General features: G+C 36.3%; 1 protein-coding gene across 2 annotated transcripts in view; it reads right to left on the reverse strand.

The window, feature by feature from the left end:
• Nucleotides 1-20,874, reverse strand: part of MTUS1 (microtubule associated scaffold protein 1) — a 110,631-nt gene that overhangs the window by 78,061 nt on the left and 11,696 nt on the right. For both annotated transcript variants that reach the window (XM_060686794.2, XM_060686793.2), the window contains exons 2-3: nt 5,459-7,551; nt 3,897-4,077 (exon numbers count right to left, since the gene is read on the reverse strand). In XM_060686794.2, coding sequence (XP_060542777.2) covers nt 3,897-4,077; nt 5,459-7,423 — 2,146 coding nt within the window. In that variant the 5' untranslated portion in view covers nt 7,424-7,551. The remainder of the gene's footprint in view (nt 1-3,896; nt 4,078-5,458; nt 7,552-20,874) is intronic.

Raw genomic sequence — 20,874 nt, forward strand, 5'->3', positions numbered from 1 at the left:
CCTTTTCCTTAATTTATGTCTTAATTTTATTGCCTTACTACTTCATAATCTTTCTGTGCTATGCACAAGACATGCCTTTAGGGAGCGTTAACCAGCTTGGCTAGTGAAAGGTTACTAAATCTACAAATGCTTAAAACTGGATTACTAAAGCATATTGATATGGATATAACTTACTTTCAACAGAAAAATCAACCCAAGAGAAAGGCACCATTTCGTTCTGATTGAAATGGTGTCTCCCCAGGGAGACAGACTTTGGATTAAAAAGAAAAAAAAACTAAAGGAACATGTCATGTCTAGCTTTAAGCAGGAACACGAGCCAAACTCTTTAGCTATTATGAAGTTTGGAGGGGGGGGAGATGCCTGTGCTATTATCAAATGCCAGTGGATATGTTTAGATTTAATTCCTCTCAGTTTATTCTATAAATAATGAATCATAACTAAAAAACAGATTTTCTGTCAGCAATTCAGAACATGATAACCACACACCATGTATGCACCAGATAATAATTTCAAAACAAATGATAATTCAGAATGCAAATAGCCAACTTGCTAATGGAGAGCAGCCAGACTCCTAGCTAACACTCTAACGAGATCTCTCAGCGGTGAACTGTTTAGATATATGCCATAATATAAAGGCTAGCTTGAAGTAGACATGCAAGCTTGGTTTCAGCCGTTCTTTAACTACAAGCAGTCTGCACAGTATCTGCAACAATTTTTCCATGCTAATTTTTAGCTATGGATGGAATGCACCGTATTGGCTCACACTGCCTCATGCCTCTTAGCTTGAAACTTGCGGCCCTTTAACAGTTAGCAAGCTGTATCTGAGCACTGCTGTGAGGGAAAAGAAATATTTGTTTAGCCCCTATGCCTTAAATTATACTAAAAACATGAAGCCAATGAATACAAAGCTGCCCAACTGAGACCTTGAACTTTCATCCACTCTTCTATTGGTATTAAAAGGAGATGCAGGTAATCCTCGACTTAAACAGTTCATTTAGTGACCGTTCAGAGTTACAACCACACTGAAAAAAGTGACTTATGACCATTTTTCACAGTTATGACCATTGCAGCATCCCCATGGTCTTGTGATCAAAATTCAGATGCTTGGCAACTGGTTCATATTTCTGACTGTTGCTGTGTCCCAAGGTAATGTGGTCATCCTTTGTGACCTTCTGACACGCAAAGTCAATGGGAAAGCCAGATTCACTTAACAACCGGGTTACTAACTTATTAATTGCAGTGTTTCACTTAACAGCTGAGGTAAGAAAGGTCGTAAAATGGGGCAAAACTGATGTAACATATGTCTCACTTAACAACAGAAATTTGGGGCTCAATTATGGTCATAAATTGAGGACTTTCTGTATTTAGAGTCCTTGGCTGAGCTTTGTATCAAAGAGATCTTTAGCTGTGAAGGTCTCCCTCTCTTTTCTAGGTATTATCATATTTACTAAAAACAAGTTTTCTATTAAGCCTTGGCCAACTGGATGCTTTCTGCTATCTACCAATCCCAGATCTTTTTTCCCCAGGAGTGCAGCAGGTTACGGAAAATTGTTCTGACTTATCTCTGCTGCTAAATGAAGGCATTTGCTCAATTTTATTATATTCCATTTATTTTTGATATATCTAAGATTATGGAGAAAACCTTTGTGTCTTAATAATATTAAGACAAATTATAGTAATATCAGAGTTGTTTAAATCTCCATCATCCATTAATACAATTCAAAGATTTTTCTCTCAATGTAAGCAATGTCTTAGAGCGTAGCCACTATTACAATAAAAATGTTTGCCTGTGGCTATAGAAACTGGCTTTGAAATTAGAAATAATGGAACCATCCCTTATCTGTGGATAAGATAACAAATCCTTAATAAGATAGATTTAGAAAGCATCCATAGAGATGAACTTGCACAATCAGCTGCCACTGAAAATGCCTACTGCTTATACTGTATTCCAAAGTGAGATTCTGCAGCTCTCAAAAGGGTCAAACATGACTAGACAAATTGAAAGTGAGTGTCTAGCAAAATTTACAAGGTTAAGGGAGAAATTTATATAATAACTATGATCAGCTTGAAATACCATGATGCATATAGCATTGTCTCAAGTAAGAGCCAAAATCTAAAAGTTAACCCAGTTCAAACTCTGAATTCATTACTGCAAACGCCACAAAACAAAACATGATTCATATTACGCCTACTTTTAAGATGACTATATTTCTTTCTTCTTCTTAAAAAGAGTGATATAAAATTAGATGGAGAACATAAATTGTGGTTTTTAAATACAGTAGTGTATAAAAAGCTAAGGTTACAGTTGATTTTCATTTTCTATACCTACCTCCCACTAAGCCATTTTTATGAATAGGAGAATTAAATTGGCTACTTAAAGATTTTACACCAAAGCTCAGGGTAGGAAAACAAACAGAGACAGCATGTCTGAACATGAAAGAGAAGCACATAGAGAGGCACATTGTTTTGGACTGCTTCCCATTTTACAGAGGGTGGGAAAGCCAGACAAATTAAAACAGGTTTTTCTAGATAACAAGTCATTAGCATGCTTTTAAAATGATGACATGTTTTTAAAGTTATGTTTTTCATGTCCAGGCCAACCATTTAGTTAATAATGGTTAGAAAACTACAGAAGAAAAAATAGCAATATTGTGAACTAAAACAGAACTCTTATATTGAGATATTCAGAATTTTAATTTTTTACAGAACATATCAAGAACTGGTAGATAAGCTAATCACTGACTCTATTTCAAAGACGCAACGGCCCAAAGTACTGAAGAATTACTTTGTGTGCTTTCAATTCGGGCATATCATATATGGTAGTCTTCCCTCGAGATTGTCCTGGCTCAGACTTCAAACACCCACCAAAATTATGAAGTACCATCTTGATATGCTGGGGTAGTCTGTTGTTCATATCTGCAGGGAAGCCAGCTTCAAACTATTTTCTCAGTAGAGATCGTCAGCTGGAACTTACCATTACTTCCCAGCTAGATCTCACCCCCTATTGATCAATGTTTGTTGCTCTTATCAAATGAGGAAAAACACACAGAAAAATTAAATATACATGATACTCAAAACAGTTGACATCAACCTTCCCTACTAGGTTACTTTCAGAGAAATTTAGAATTACAGATCTCCAAATTCTATTGATCGTGATAATTGAGAGTTGCTGGTTTACCCACCCACCCACCCAAAAAATTCCAGATAACCTAATATAATTTTAATAAAGGTCTAGCTTAATCTTTAGATTTAAATAAAAAAGCTTTATTTCCCACTGCCAGCCTTTCAATAACATTTATTTGTATTATTTGGAGAGAATTTAATTTAATCCCTTTCTCAGGTAGCATGGATATGTCAGAACATCAGCAACCTGGCTCTAGAAGGGGATAGTTCTATTGCTCCTAAGGTAATCAATTGTAACAATGCAACTGTGATTCTTCAGAAAGAGAGTTAAAACTCCCAACCTCAATTTATTCTAAGAGTAAAAGCAAGACAAATCAACTACAGATAACTGACATAAATGCAAGGGCTTTGGTCTAGAGTGCTTGCATGGTTTCCCCCCCCCCCCCACATTCTCTGACCTAATCTGAAATCATATCCCGGTTGAAACAACACAGTAAACTCAACTGTAACAAAATATGTCAGTTTATGGCTCATTCTAACAATGATTAAAAATACCTTGGCTTAGTACAATGCAATATTATAGAATTTATACCCAAACATTTCAGACTACAGACAGTTGCAACTAGATTGTTGACTTGGGATGTGGTGTTTAGGAAAAACACTGACAATTCGATTAATTTTTACTGAATATATTTTTCAAACTTATATTAATTGAAACACTATGTTGTCATATATCCTGTACAAGAATGATAATAGACAAAAATGTTTCTCACCAGAGTTTGAAGATAAAATCTGTCTTTGAGGAGATGAAAGTTTGGTCGCATGAGTATTTTTATTCTCACTTCCTCTCCTAGAAGGGAATGCAATTTTAGATGGCGGTACATTCCTTACAGGAACAGGACTGCCTTTAGGAAAATCTTGTCCTTGTGTGGTGTCTGTTTTAGACAAAGAAACCTGCATGATTTAATACCATATGGAAAAAACAGAGAGATGGGGAGAATAAATGTAGAAACATGTATATTCTTACTCTCATAATGCAGAGCACAGAGTAACTACTGCTAATGAAACATCGTTCAGTTGATTATATGTGCTAGTAAGGTCTGCTTCAAATTTTCCATACATACTTTTTGTTAATAATAGTTATCCATGCATTCTTGATTAAGCAGAGAAGGCAACTAACAGTCATAAGATTGCAGCACTATTTCTGGCACTTAATTGTGTGGGTTTGGCGTATGTAAAGATAAGTGTCTGTTGCTGTAAAATCATCTAACGTTATAGTTAACTCTTACTTAGTTAAGCATCAAGATTTTTCCATGACATGCCACAAATGTCCCTAAATATTATTGGAGTGAAACAACAGTTTCTTCCATGAAATTTCAGCTGTTCATGGAGACCCAAAAAGCTTGCAACTCAGCATTCAGAGTAGAAGCAATCAATGGGTGCTGGGGTAACCCCTGCTAGGAATCTAAATTGTGAATGTGCATATATATGTTTAAAATGTTATTAAATACCAATATTAAGTTTGTAATGCTAGCACTCAATCATTTTTATACCAATATTTAAGACAGACTCATCAACATACTTTTAACTAGCATCAGCATGTTTGCTGGAAGGAAGCTTGCTAAAAAATTCTCATTGCAAAACGTAAGTGGCTGCATATTAACCAGATTGTTGGTTTGGTTTGATAATGCCAAATTCTTTACTCATATTTTTTTGTTTCAGGGCAAAAGGATTTGCAAAATACGAAATGGTGTTAATGCTGAAATGAAAGCTAGGAAGTGTTATTTTGCAGCACTATGTTGTATTAATTGCATTCTTAAAACAACCTACATTAAGACATAGATAGATTACAATAAGATTAGATGATTAGATTAGATTCAAATTGTAAACAAACTAGCTCTTTTGTATTAGACTTATAGTGGATGGACATATCTTATCTTTAATAAGATGTAATTTTGCAGCATAAGCCTCAATAAAAAAGATAAAAGACTCCATCTCAAGGAAAACATGTCAACTAGTTTGTGAGTTTTGTGTTAGCATTTCTCTTCAGTGTTTAAAGTAGAAAAAGGCAGCAGCTATGTAGTTTGTAGCTATTAAGTTACAAACCAAATTGCATGGTAAATATGAAAAAGTGAAAAAGTACTGGACAAAAATACATACGATATCTCAAATTTTTTAAAAAAAATACCCAGTGGAAACTAGAATTTTTATTTTTTTAAAATAAATTCTATATTTTTTAATAAATCTTTATAAAACATGCAACCAGTGAAAAACATGGCTTGAAGATCAGATTAAGAATACATACATACAGTACATAATACACACATAAACTTACCGAACAAAACTGCACTAGTCTATGGCCATTGTTTGTAACCTCTTGGGTAGATGTCTCACTTGGAATTCCCGTACAGTCATTTGAATGCTTGTTTTCTAGAGCTCTCTGGCAGCTACTCACAGCCCAAGGCTGAATCAAAGTTTCTGCATTATCCATCCCTTCACTTGGTGACCCACCATAGTTCTGGGAGCTCATTAGAGCCCTAGGGAAGCATGATGGACTAAGATGCTTTGCTCTCTCAACCTGATCCACATTCTGCTTTAACACTGGTTTTGGAACCTTCTGAGGAACATTTTCAGAATAAGTTGCAGCATGCACACCTTGGCTAGGAAGCTGTTTATTAAAATGTGGCTTAGGAGTCTTATTCATAGGTGTTTCTGCTTTGGTGCCTTTATCCAAGTCCTTTTTTTTCCTCAGTGCTGCAAACAAAAAAGATGGTTGCTTTGGCGAGGAAGACAAGGAGGAGGAGGAAGCAGTAGATAGTTGAGGAGATCTTGGAGTTATTTTTAGAGCAGCACTGTCCTTACATTGTGACACAGGCCTGGAGACAACTTTTGGCTTGATGTTTTTAAAATTTGGTTTTGGAAAGCTGACAATTTCTGCTTTCCTGGCTTTGGTTATAGTAGCTGTAAAAGGAGATCTCTTTGTTGATTTTACTACAATTTGTTCAGGATTATTTTTAAGTGAAGGACTTCTGTGGTGATCTTTTACCAAGGGAGTATTCTTTCCAGGTTTAGATCCATCATCAGGATCATCTGGCATGGAAACTACAGCAAAAGTTGCATTTTTTGACCCCACAGTAGGAGGAGAAGTCAAGGTATGTTCATTGGCTGGGGAGTTATAAACAACAAAAGTTGCTTGACAATTGTGCTCAGACAGAGCAACTCTTTCTGCCTTTGGGGTATCATTTAGTATTTGCTCAGATATTTCACTAGGTCCCTTCAACAAGGCCTCATTTTCTTTGAAAAGATTCTGGATTTTGGTCATGTGCACTTCATCTTCGCAAAATTCCTGTTCGGAATGCTCATCAAAGCTTTCGATGGATAAACGGCAAACACCATGTATGTCATCATCTATACTAGCCCCAGCCTTCCATTTATTTTCATCTTGTTCAGGAGTGCTATGCATATATTTCTTATGTTTGTCTTTGCACATATCAAACTGTTCTGGTTCTGATAATTGCTTACTATAAGTACCAGCATCCTGCTGTCCTTGCTTTTCAGGCTGTTCGCTATTCTGTGAAACTAAATCAATATAATTGGTGACCTCATCTTCTGTCATTGAAAGGGGAATAGATTGCGCATTTGAATTGATGAAAACGTCTAGGTTAGGAGCGCCAGAGTATCCACAGGTGAAAGTTTCACCTAATTCCCTAGGACTGACTGCTATCTCATAACATTTACTTATTGTATCCCCCAAATTTATCATTGTAATTAACGATTCATTTGTATTAGCATCTTCCTGTTCTATTTGGACACTTCCTAATGCATGTTGGATTTCAACAGTGCTCCTTCCCTTAGAGGCCAGGGGCATTAAATTCATTAGATCTGTCTGGCAATAAGACATTGATTTCCTAGTACTACAATTCTGAAAAGGTTCCTTTGCAAGACTTTCTTTGCCACAGCTGTCTGACTCTAGGAAAGTCTGATTCATGGCATCCATGTAAAATTGTTCCTTTGAAAAAGAGTACTGTGTGGCCTTCAGGTCTGATGTCCCCATGCAAATATAATCACTGGCAGCTTTCTGCAAGTCTTGCTCTTCAATGCATGGACTTGAAGCAATGGTTTTGACCCCAGGTGTATCTTTAAATATTTTACCGCCTTCATATTCTACTCCTTGGTGAGGTTGACTAACAGTGCTTCCATTCAAAGATCCAATGGTGTTACCCACACATCTGTTGCCATTTTCATCTCTGATGATTAAAGGCGACTGCAAGACTTTTTCCTCTACTTTCTCCACATTCATTTTTTATTCTTTCTGTCCTGTCATTCTGATAATCGGTAAAATTGTCTTGGTTATATTTTTAAGAAAGTCCTCTTCAGTTTAATTCATTTTTCATAACTGTAGGATTCCCAATTAAATTTGGTTCTGATCTAGAATTGGATAAATTGAAAAATTAGATCAAATTATAATTTGTTCTACAAATTGCAATATAATTCAGGGACAGGGTATACTGTATATTATACTAAGCACATATTTCTGAATATACTTAGTGTAGCACGTGCAAAAAAGAAAAACCCTAATTAGTATTAGACGTCAGCAAATAATTTATTGAACATTATTTATTGAGTATTATTTTCTCATTGGGAATTAGAATCAAAAGAAGCTGTTTATCCCTGAAATATACAATTTTCAGACAATTATATTTTTTGAAAGTAAGTAGTTTGATGGAATTTTTGATGGGAAAAATGGCAAAGGACACAATAATAATAATTAAAGGAATAAGAGTTAACTTACTTTCTCAAAGTACCAACATAGATCAAACCCCTACACTTTGGGGGGGAATAGAACAAACGGGTACAATATAAACTCATTCTTAAGCACATGTGTTTAAGACAAAGGAGTTTGACCTTGAGTCACTGTTAATGTTTAACACTCTTCTGCTCTGACCCACAAAAATAGGTATATATTCATAGAATTGTATCTGAGGATCAAGTTTTGAAAAACCGGTATCTTTATTAATAAATACAGGAGGAATCCCTAAAATCTTCTGGGTAAAATTAGATAATTTAAATTGAAAATGTAGAAGAGTGAAATATAGACATAAACCAGTTATTTTGCTTAATTATCTTCCAGAAGTTTAACTTAACTTTTGGAAGGTGAAATAACTTAGTTAATGTTTATCTTCTGCTCATGTTGAAGAAAAATGTTGCCTACGTATTCTCTATCAGCCTGATGCCCTTCAGAATCAGTAGGTTACAGTTTGCATCATCCCCAGGAGACGTAGCCATGGAAAGCTGACTTGCTATACAGGTAATTCTTGACTTACCACCTGTTCTCTAAGTGACCATTTGAAATTATAAGGGAACTGAAAAAAGTGATTAACAACAGGTCCTCACATTTACAACTGTTGCATTCCTCACAGTCACATGATCAAAATTCAGGTGCTTGGCAATCAGCATGTATTTATAATGTTGCAGCACCTTGTGATTGCCACTTGCAACCTTCCCATCTGGGCTTCCGACAAGCAAAGACAATGGGGGGAGCTGCATTCACTTAGCCACCAGATGATTCAGTTAACATGATTTGCTTAACAAGCATAGCAGAATGGTTGTAAAATTAGGTGTGACTCACTTAACAGCTGCCTTGCTTAGCAACAGAAATTCTGGTCCCAATTTTGATCATGAGTCAAGAACTATCTATAGTACCTTATCCATTCCTCTATGACCTACCAGAAACCTGAAGAGATCTATTTAATTATGTACATGTGTTACTTTAGGTACAATAAATTTATCCATTTTACATTTAATGTGCAATGCAATAGAGTGGAAAATTACAGTCTATCATATTTTGTTCATACTTCTCTAGATTCAGTAAGGGTTTTGGATCCCCTAAGCAATGCTGTATTATCTATTTTCTGTAGATAAGTAACCATTAGTTACTTAGTTACTTATAGTGGTATAGTAACTAATAGTTAGTCAGGGACTCAGTGGCTCAGTGGCTAAAATGCTGAACTTGTCGATCTAAAGGTCGGCAGTTCAGTGGTTCGAATCCCTAGTGCCATGTAAGGGGGTTAGCTCCCGTTACTTGTCCCAGCTTCTGCCAACCTAGCAGTTCGAAAGCATGTAAAAAATGCAAGTAGAAAAATAGGGACCACCTTTGGTGGGAAGGTAACAGCGTTCTGTGTGCCTTTGGTGTTTAGTCATGCCAGCCACATGACCACCGAGATGTCTTGGGACAGTGCTGGCTCTTCAGCTTTGAAACGGAGATGAGCACTGCCTCCTAGAGTTGGGAATGACTAGCACATATGTGCAAGGGGGAATCTTTACCTTTACCTTTAACTAATAGTTACTATATTGCTAATGGAATAGTGGTAACCAATTTTTAATGGTTTACATTATTTTCTGTAATGTAACATATTTTAAACTGATGTTATATTTTAAACTGTTATTAGAAATTCTCAATGTATTATATTCAGTACTGTGTAAAGAAATGACAAAGTTATGAGGAATCTAGAAAATGTCACAATTTAATCACATCGTATAAATGAGGAATTTCTCATTTCAAATTAGCAATTTTGCTGAACCTCTCCCACTTTGCACCCTTCCATTTATGTTATAAAACTGCACAAAACTGAAAATAATATTGGAACTGAGAAGAATAGAAATGTTTGTAAATAAAAGAATTTTGGGCAAAGTTTGGACAAAGGAAAAAACAAAATAGATGTTAAATGGCAAATATTCAGTGTAGTCATCAATGTTTTGAATTTCTCTTCACTATTACCAGTATTGAGAGCCAGTTTGATGTAGTGTTTAAGGCACCAAGCTAGAAATCAGGAGATTGAGGTCTAGTCCTGCCTTAAACACAAAGTCAGCAGGACAGTCTTAGGGGCCAGTCACTCTCTCTCAGGTCTAGGAAGAAGGAAACTGCAAACCACTTCCCAAATTCTTTCCAAGAAAAATGCAGGGAGTTATTCAGCCAGGGAATTGCCAGGAGTCAATACTGACTTGAAGGCACCATAAAAAAGAAAAAGCACCCCTCGTTTACCATTATTCTTTTTCCTGCTTCTCTTCATTAAATGCTTGAATTACAAGACAGAAATGCTTCTCATTGCCCCCGCACACACATATAAAATGACTTTGCACAGGTGATATATATTTAATATATTCCTTGGAATATTATCCCCTCATTTTATTGCTTAGCTTGGGTTTCACAATCATTGCAGAAAGAGGGAAAGATAGCAGTCCTTAAATTAACCATGGTTTGTTCAATTAATCCCACATTTTGGATTGCACAATCCAATGAATTATAGGGGTTGAGTTCCCACAACCTGTAAGAATAAAATGTGGTTATTTATTGGTTCAAGTGTTGTATAAATTCAGTCAATATTACCAAAGAGGATACTAAGCAGAAAAGTAATGAAATGTAAATTTAATTGGTATATTTTTATCCTCTTTGATATGCTATCATATCATTTGTTATTACAACAAAATCAAATATTTCAAGGATGTTTTTCTTTTCTTTATATCACCATGACAAGAGGCACAATTTTTCCTTCTATATTATTTCAGCATTTAAACTTTGCAGGACTATAATTACTAGCAATCCTCCTCCTTTTTCTTATTAGTGTGTGTGGGTTTTTTTTGTTTTTTTTTTGCAGATTGAACAACTACAGAGATCACGTTCCTGTCAATCCTGCTGTGTTTTACATAGGAAGCAGACATATTGCAAACGAACACCACAAAGTTCCTTCCAGCCATATTTTCATAACAAGTGTTTTTGAAATGTGCACTTGGCTACACCCTTGTTGTTGTTGTTTCTTGGTACAGTTGGTTTATCCAGCACCTATAGCCTGAGATTCACCCAAATGTTTCATGAACCATCTTTAGAAATAATACCCTTTTTTAAAATAATAATTTATTTAGTAGATATATTTGAATGTATTCTTAGCTACCAAAATCCCCACTAAAATCTGTTGATACTGCAACCTATCTGGGTTGGACAGCTAAGAATAAGCATAACCATAACAATAACAATAACAAGAGCCTTGGTGGCGCAGCAGACTAAAGTGCTGTTAAGTAACACCAGCTGCCTGCAATTACTGCAAATTCAAATCTCACCAGGTTCAAGGTTGACTCAGCCTTCCATCCTTTCAAGGTAGGTAAAATGAGGACCCGGTTTGTGGGGGCAATAAGCTGACTTTGTATAAAAAAAAAAGAACACCGTTTAGTGGGGGCCGAAAGCCCTACTAAGCAGGTATATACAAAAGTATGAAGGCTATTGCTTAACGCATTGTAAGCCGCCCTGAGTCTCCGGGGAAGGGCGGCACATAAATCAAACCAATAAATAAATAAATAAATAAATAAATAAATAAATAAATAAATAAATAAATAAATAAATAAGCAAGCAAGCAAGCAAGCAAGCAAGCAAGCAAGCAAGCAAGCAAGCAAGCAAGCAAGCAAGCAAGCTTAACTATATCATTAGGACACAAATTCAGGCAAATGTTCAATCAAACCTGTTTAAACTTTAGCCTTCTTGCAAATGAAACCCTAATACTGCCTGGATCAATCGATTGCCTATGAGGAACCAATAATGCTTTGCATAAACATACGCAAGTGGAAGTGATTTAAATCTTTAATAGAGCTAGCGTGATACAGATTCAGAAGCGAAGATTTTTTTGCACAGAGATGAAAAGCCTGAAAGATCTGCATAGCAGAAACATTAAATCAAGTATTGTGAAGAATAAAACCCATTTTTGAAATAGTTGTAAATGAGTTTCTTGAATAAAATTATACAATAATGCCAGCAAAATTAGAATTACATTAAAACTGCAACAATTCCAATTAGTATTAAAATAACAAGTATTAATTTCTGTGAGCAAAACAGGCTTTGGGACATCTTTCATATTACATGAAACAAAAAGAAGATGTAATAATCATGAAGTCAGAGTAAAGCCAGAAATCTCCTCCAGCTAGCTAAAAAGTTTAGTTTAATTGATCCAAGAATTCACATTCATCAAAGACATTAAACTCTTGCACTCATTTTATAAAGTGCACTGAGCCTGAGAAACCCCATTGGAATGATACTTCAAAAATGCAAATTCCTGGGGGAGCTTATTCAAAAGTCACAGGATTTACTTATAGTTTGCTTGTGAAGGGAAAGAGATAACATTTTATTCCAACAATAACCTTGCATTACTAATAATGGCCAAAGCATGAGAAAATTTTTCAGTGTTCCTGCTTAAACAGGAATGAGTTGGAAGGGTCCCTTGCATGCATCAAACATTTTGCCAATCAGTCAGAATTAAATGCTGAAGATTCTTTACTAAAATATATAAAAAGCAGCCTATTTTCTTTTTTTCTGTCTTCTCACACTCAAGGAAAACTATTTGAAGTTGGGGGGGGGAATGACAATATGTTTGAAACAAAGTTTAGCTAGAAAATAAGCAATGCTTATTGGGAAAGATTCATGTATTTGTTTTTGGTCTTTAGGAAACAAGTTTTTCTTACTATTTGAAAATAATGTGATATGGCAAAGCAACAATATGACAAAATATTGGAAGCAGAACTGTCACGGTACTTTTCAGTTAAGTATTTATCTGCAAATTCAAAAATGTTCTATAGTTGCTTTGTATGGAAACCAGTTTTTTATAGTAAAACTAGTATACTAGTTTTTCCAGTAAACTATACTGGAATCTATTTTCTGCTTTCACAAATTCTTCTACTCTTTAGTTTGTCAAATACAATAGGGTATATTATAATGCATTGTTAAGTATGTTGAATTATTCTGTTGAAAAGAGCTATTTGGCCATCAATTGCTTGTAAAAGTAGACCTACCAATTGGATACAGAATTTTGGTCTTCAGTCAGTCTGGTCATAAGTTGAATCATTACACTGACAGACCTGATTTTATGACCATTTTTACTATGGTGGTTAAGCAGATTACTATGCTTATTAAGCAATTCCAGGTTCCCCACTGGACATTTTTGCCAATCATAAATCATGATCATATGTCCACAGGATGCTACAATTCACTGTAAATGAAATGAAAACCAGTTGCCAAGTACATGAATTGTGATTACATGATTGCAGGGGTAGTGCAACAGTTGTAAGTGCTACTAGAAGTAATAAAGTACATTTTCCAAGGCTATCATAACTTTGAACCATAATTAAATGAATAGTTGTAAATAGAAGACTACCATAGAAACCCAAATTAAGGCATTCCTCACCAATTGCTCTCTAGCTTCAACTTTAATAAACAAATCTTTTTCTTTGGTAATTAGTTCCATTATCAAAATTGCTCGTCATTAAAAAGCCTTTCTAATTTGTCTTCTGTCCAGTATGCTGGAGTGATACTGGACAGAAGTGAGAGAACAGGTCTTTACCTCCTCTTAACATAACATAATAATAGGGTTGGAACGGACTTTGAGGTCTTCTAGTCCAACCCCGTGGTCAAGCAGGAGAGCCTATCTATTCTGAATAAATGGCTGTCCTATTTCTTCTTGAAAACCTCCAATGATGGAGCATCCACAACTTCTGAAGGCAAGCCATTCCATTGATTAACTCTCTGTCAGGAAATTTCTCCTTAGTTCTAGATTGGATCTCTCTTATTGTCCTACCATCAGATGCTTTGGAGAACAGGTTGATTTTTTAATTCTCTGTAATAGCCCCTAATATATTGGAAGACAACTATCATATCACCCCTAGTTCTTCTCTTTATTAAACTAGACATACCTAATTCTTTCAAATGTTCAATGTATAGTTTAGCCTCCAGAACTCTTATCATCTTCATTGCACTCTTTATAGAATGTCAACATCCTTTTGTATTGTGGTGATCAGAACTGAATGGAGTATTCCAAGTGTGGCCTTAATATAAAGTGATGCTATCACGTCACATGATTTTGAAACTATCCGTCTGTTGATGCAATCCAGGACAATCTTTTAGGTATTTGGAAGGTGCTAGCATGGCCCAGGAGTTAAGACACTGGGCTTGTCTACTGGAAGGTGAACAGTTCAAGTCCCATTGTGTGAAGGGGTGAGTTTCAATTCATGCCATTGCTTCTGTCAACTCAAGCAGTTTGAAAGCATGCAAATGTTAGTAGATAAATAGGCACTACTTCAGTGGAAACAGTGTTCTGTACATCTTGGCAAATAGTCATGCTGGCCACATGACCAAAGGATGTTTTCAGACAATCCTGGCTCCTTTGGATAGGAAACAGAGATGAGCAACACCCCCTAGAGTTGGGCATGACTGGACAGGGGGAAATTACCATTTTTTTAAAGCATCTTCTCACTTTTGACTTCAGCTGCCTTCTCTCAAACCTAATCATACCCACTTCTCAGTCTCATGACATAAACATTAATTTGCAATTCTATACATCCTTGTAGCCCTTCTAGGCCTTCTTTCAGTTTCTCTAAATCTAATCTTACTTAAAGTAAGGTGTCCCAAAGTAGAAGCAGGCATGATTTGATAGCAGAACTATTATTATCTGGGATTCAAAAACTATGCTTCTACAGTTTCAAAGAGAAAGATGGACAGGCAATACTCAAACACTTGAGTATTCTGATTTGCTAAAAGGGAAGGACTCACCTCTACTTTTCACACTTATCCTGGATTGCAGGTTTTTAGAAAAGGACCTAAACACACCACAGATTAGAGTTAAGAACATCCTGCACTCCAGCTTCACACAACAACAAATATTTTAAAAATGATCTAGTTAAAAAAAGAGTAACTGACAGTTCATGTTTCTGCTGATGCAAAAAGTTAAAACTCATTAACTGTTCTAGTTCATGGTGTACATAATTCTTTGCCAAAATCTGATAGAAATTCTCTTGGAGAAACTGAAGATACTTTTATTAAGCAGCAAATGTTACTTTGATGTTCCTCTACTTTTTATTATCCCTAAAACATTAACTTTTGTAAACGATCTTTGTGGGAGGATGACTTACTTCACGAATCTTGATTTTTTAATACAAGTGTCAGTTGTGCTTTTGTTATCAATGAAGAATGACAGGATGAAAAAGAATATTTTTTAAAAAGCTGAGTTTAACTACAATCTAATACTGTATAGTTACAGTATCTGAATCTGAAAGTTCCTCTGGATTCACTGAAACTTTATTTTGATGAGACATCCATGACTGTATTGGAAAAGTTCTTCTCAACAATGCAAGAACTCTGCATATTTCTGTGGTTAATCACTATTTTTCAGTTTGTGGTTGCACTATAACTATTTACTTGATTTATATCCTTTTAAAAAAATCTAACCAAAATAAACAATGCAGCTAACATAGAATTATAAAGGACAAAAACATTAAAATATCCATAAAACAATTTTAAGAGCCTTGGTTAAATAGATAAAACTTATCTATTTGTCTGTAAACAGTGGACATTCTTGGAAATAACTCAGAAAAGGTATTGCAAAAGGATATATTTGTAATAGTGTGTCTCCTGCATATCTTACTGGTCACAGATTCATAATGTGAGATGACATTTCAGGTAGACTGGCTCTAAACTATTTAGGATTTAAAATCTTACAACTACTCCCTGGAATTGTCTGGAAAAGTAATTGGAAACCAGTATAGATTTCTCAGTGTGGCCATAATACAATTCTGGCAATCCACATCAGGAATTATCTCTACGTATTCCATTAATAGTAACCTATGGATAATGGTTAAGGGGCTATCTGCAATATATAAAGGTAGTTTAATCTATACAGATCATTCTCAATTTATGACCATAATTGGGCCCAAAATTTCTTTTGTTAAGTGAGACATTTGTTAAGTGACTTTTGCCCCATTTTATGACCTTCCTTGCCACAATTAAGTCAATCACTGCAGTTGTTAAGGTTGTTAAGTGAATCTGGCTTCCCCATTGATTATGCTTGTCAGAGGCTTGCAAAAGGGAATCACATGGCCTCAGGACACTGCAATGGTCATAAATATGAGTCAGTTGACAAGCATCTGAATTTTGATCATGTGATCATGGAGATGTTGCAATGGTCATAAGTGTTAAAAAATGGCCATAAGTCTCTTTTTTCAGTGCCTTTATAACTTCAAACGATCACTAAATGAACTGTTGTAAGATGAGGACTACTAGTGATCTTTTTTAGTTTAAGTCCAAACTCATATTCTAGTTACTCTAACTGCTTCATTCACTCTCTATGCCCATGATGGCGAACCTATGGCACACATGCCACAGCTGGCACACAGAGCCCTCTCTGCGAGCACGCAAGCCCTCGCCCAGCTCAGCTTCACCATGTATGTGCGCCTCCCTCCGGCCAGCTGGCTTTTGGGATGGGGGGCAGGGCGCATGTGGGAGACATGTGCACATGCACAGGAGGGGGGCATGTGTGGGGGCGGGGGGAGCACAGGGGGTGCGGTTTTGGCCCCAGGAGGTTGCAAGTGTTTCATGTAGTTTTAATCAAAATGCAGTTAAAATGCTATACAAGCCATTGAGAATATAAATACTACATACATACAGCAGGAACAGGAAGTGCCTCATAGGAGCAAACAGAGGTAAATCCTACAGAGGCAGGAAATGGATCACAAAACAATGGAGATGAATGCTAAAGATGAATAAAGCTGCATACAAGGCACTTGTAACAGCAGGGTGGCCTACTAGGCCCAAAATGGGGTGGGGGTTGCGTGTGCATATGTGGGGGGTGGAGGAGCATGGGGGAGTCGTGCGCATACGCAGGGGAGCGTGGGGGGTCATGTGCGCATGTGCGCGGGGGGGCACATTGCATTATGGGTGCCGGCACATGTGACTGCTGTCACACACGCACTTTTGGCACATGACAATAAAAAGGTTAGCCATCACTGCTCTATGCTGTAGACCAGTGATCTCCTATCTTTTCAGTCTTGCGAACCAGCAAGGGGTGAGAAATGAATCCACAAGAGTGATGGGCGAACACACCCACAGCTACATTTGCATGAGCAGAAGCACAGATAGGGCTCTGCGTTCATGTGCTCATCACCCGCTACACATCTACACAGAGTCCCTAGGGAGTTGGGTGGCATAGAAATGCGACTAATAAATAATAATAAATAAATAAACATTCACCCGCTCTTCTGTGGCATGGTTCTGAACAGGCTGTGGCCCGATAGTGGGTCACACCACCAGGGATTGGGGATCCCTGCTGTAGACTCAAGGTTTTCTAGTTCAGAATATTTATGTTTTCTCATCAAAATTCTGTCTTTGCGGTATTAGTATAGGACATACAGAAGCACTGTAATTACAAATAGATTGGATAGCTGCTACTTTGGAGACAAAACAAGTTTTAGAGAGCGATTTTTCCTTTTATTTTTCAAGATGAAATGTCACAAAAAACCTATTCAAACCTCCATTTATATTATCACAGGAGCAGTTTTGCTAATGTGTCTCAATGACATTGTTGCACTATAGCCTATAGTACCAATAAAGGTGAATATTTGCAGCTCAAGGTTGTAATAAAGGGTCTTTGGTACTCTGAACTTGGTTGTTTTCTTGCAGATGTTTCATTACCCAAAATAGATAATATCATCAGTGCTAGTAAGCCTACTGTTTTACTGTACTGTATATAATTAGCTATAGTCAAGCTAATTATTTGGGAGGGTCAGGGGAGGAGAAGTTTTCTCCTTTAAATTGTGTTTTTTTAAATCATACTACAGTAGTTGTTTAAAACAATTCTAAGATGCAAGTTGATATTGGAAGCAATATTCTAAGTCAGAGAAATGTTGCAGTTTAAAAAAATATAAATTGAGTTTATCATCCATTATTCATTGTTATTGACATTTTCAAAATGGATCTATCTATTTTAAAAGATCAAGGTTTCCCCTGTCCAGTCATGCCTGATTCCCACCTTGTCCAAAGACACTTCCGTGCTCATGTGGCAAGCATGAGTATACACTGAGGTGCACAAAACACTATTACCTTCCCACCAAAATGGTATCTATTTATCTACTTGCATTTTCATGCTTTCGAACTACCGTATTAGATTGGCAGAAGCTGGGGCAAGTAATGGGAGCTCACTTCATTGAATAGTGCTTGGGTCTCGAACACAGATGTCAGCTCTCCAGCTGAGAAGGTCAGTGTCTTTAACCACTGAAGCAGCATGCCCCCTCTATCTTAAATATCCAAAATGTGTTATTTGATTTAAAAACAAACAAAACATTAGCTTTTAAAATAGTAATAATGGAGCCAGTAAACATTTGCTATGTTTTGATTCATATGTGCCTAACAAGTATTTTCATAATGGCAGGTTCATAGAGCATCCATAGTACATATAATTCAATCAATGCATAATAGTAACAACTTAATTCAACTCAGAACTAATCAGAAATCTCACTAACCTCAACGTAGCCTGCATTTACTTCTAGGCAAGCAATTATATGACTATAATCCAAGGAATTTAATGCTACATATGACTAATAAATCGCATTGTGAATCACCCTGTGAAATTGAATGAATTTTATATTAATGCTTAATGAGTATGATTTTCTTAATATAGTCTGCTACAGCTTTTAAATCTTCCCTCTCCAAACAAGTGCAATGTGCTCTTATTAGATATAAGAATTTCTGTCATGGTATTTCTAAAATCTCATTAATCCAATTCTCTTTTACTTTGGCAAACAGAGATATAAATTTGTTACCGTACACCAAAGTAGGTGAAATTGCAAATGCTATCATACTTTATTTCTTTCAAGAAAACATACTAGTACTCACCTGGTTCTGTATCTGGGGGTTAGGAAGAAGATTTAACAATATCTTAGCTTATTTTCCAGATTGCATCACACATGCAGTTAAGACTAAAGTAATATTCATAGAACTAAACACAAATTAAGATTGTAAATAATGCTCTTCACATTAATAATAACCTAGTTCCATTACTTGATTCAGATAACATACTATGCTCAACCACAACATGGATTAGTCTTCATAATTTTATTAAATAAATAAATTTCATGACAGATGAAACAAAGGTTCTGTGGTGTACTCTACAGTGAAATTAGACTCCAAAATTAAACCAGGCACAAATGAATGAATCTAATATGAACATATTTGGACCATAAGAAAGGCTGAGCGACAAAGAATTGAGGCCTTTGAACTATGGTGCTGGAGAAGACTCCTGTGAGTCCCTGGATTGCACGGCGATCAAACTGGTCAGTCCTAGAGGAGATCAACCCTGACTGCTCTTTAGAAGGCCAGATCCTGAAGATGAAACTGAAATACTTTGGCCATCTAATGAGAAGGAAGGACTCACTGGAGAAGAGTCTAATGCTGGGAAAGATTGAGGGCAAAAGGAGAAGGGGACAACAGAGAACAAGGTGACTGGATGGAGTCACTGAAGCAGTAGACATGAGCTTAAATGGATTCCAGAGATGGTAGAGGACAGGAAGGCCTGGAGGAACGTTGTCCATGGGGTTGCGATGGGTCGGACACGACTTTGCAACTAACAACAAATATCAACATTTAAAAGTAATATTTTCCTTTTGTTTTCATCTTCCCTTTTCTTCCCTGTATTTGTTTAATTCTCTCCAGTTTGTAGATCTTACTGCTAGCATACTTCAGCACATTACAAAATACTAGAGCAAGAAAAATGTGGATTTTTTTTTTCCTGTTACAAAGGCTCCTCTCATGAGACAGGGTGGATTCAGCAGTTCAGTAGTGCAGCAGTAACAAGGCAGAATTTAATAACTTTTTTCTAGCAGAAGAATTTTCCTGGGACTAGCTGCCAACCCTACATCAAGGGCTAGTTGTCTGCCAGCAATATAAGGTCCAGTAATTCTTGCAAAGCTTTTCATGGCTTTTAAATAAGGATGTAACACATAGATATCCAATAGCCTCCAGCAACAGCTAATTCTGCTATTTCACTTACATACAGAAAAAAGAGCTTGGTAAAGTGAACAGCCCAGTGCACACTTAAGAGCAGAGGACAGCAGACTGCTGGTATTCCATGTTGTTTAGTGACTGCTAGAGAAGGCAATTTTCTAAACTCTTTAATCTGAAAAAGGGGAAAGTAATTTTGTGGCATTGTGCAGCATTTACATTCTTGGTCTGAGACAATTATAGCAGTTATTTTAAATGGTCAGACACTTTTCAACAGAATTATATATAAGGTACAAAACTGAGTGTTAGTTCTCTCCTTAAATTGAGATTTGTTAGGCTACTGTTGCTCATTAATGGAAAACAGGATGTCCATTTTCTTTTCCAGCATAAAATAGTCAAGAATGGACTCTTAAGGCCTAGGACCTACAAGAAAATAAAGTGAAATCATTTTAAATTTTGAACATGCACTTTTCTCTCTTCTACACCCAACCACAGAAGATGATTTAAACAAACTTCACAAAACTGAACCCTGAGTTTTGATTTATGCTCTTTTCTTTTGTAACTGCTACAGTGATTGGAAGAAATTCTGATTTACAGTATATGTGAAATGTATACCCATGTTAGAAGAACTGGTAGATCCTGAGTTTTTCACCCCTTTCCACCAAAAGTTAATTAAAAATAGTTAATTTAGTGAGATTTTGAATGCAAGCTCGTGCTTATGTATTTATTTAATTTGTGTGCCACCCGTCTTGTCTAGACTTCTATACATTCCACCTGCTTAATATTATTCCTTCTGCCTAGGAAACCCTAATATTCTAATTAGGTTCATATTCTCAGTATGATTTTTGGGACACTTGGATGAAGGAAATAGTCCATTACAATGTACTACCATAAACATAGGGACTGACAGTTTGTACAGTCAACATGTTCCTCTTGAGACTAACCCGAAT

Source organism: Pantherophis guttatus, chromosome 8 (genome assembly GCF_059756535.1).
Source record: "Pantherophis guttatus breed Tessera chromosome 8, ASM5975653v1, whole genome shotgun sequence".
NCBI classification, from domain to species: Eukaryota; Metazoa; Chordata; class Lepidosauria; order Squamata; family Colubridae; genus Pantherophis; species Pantherophis guttatus.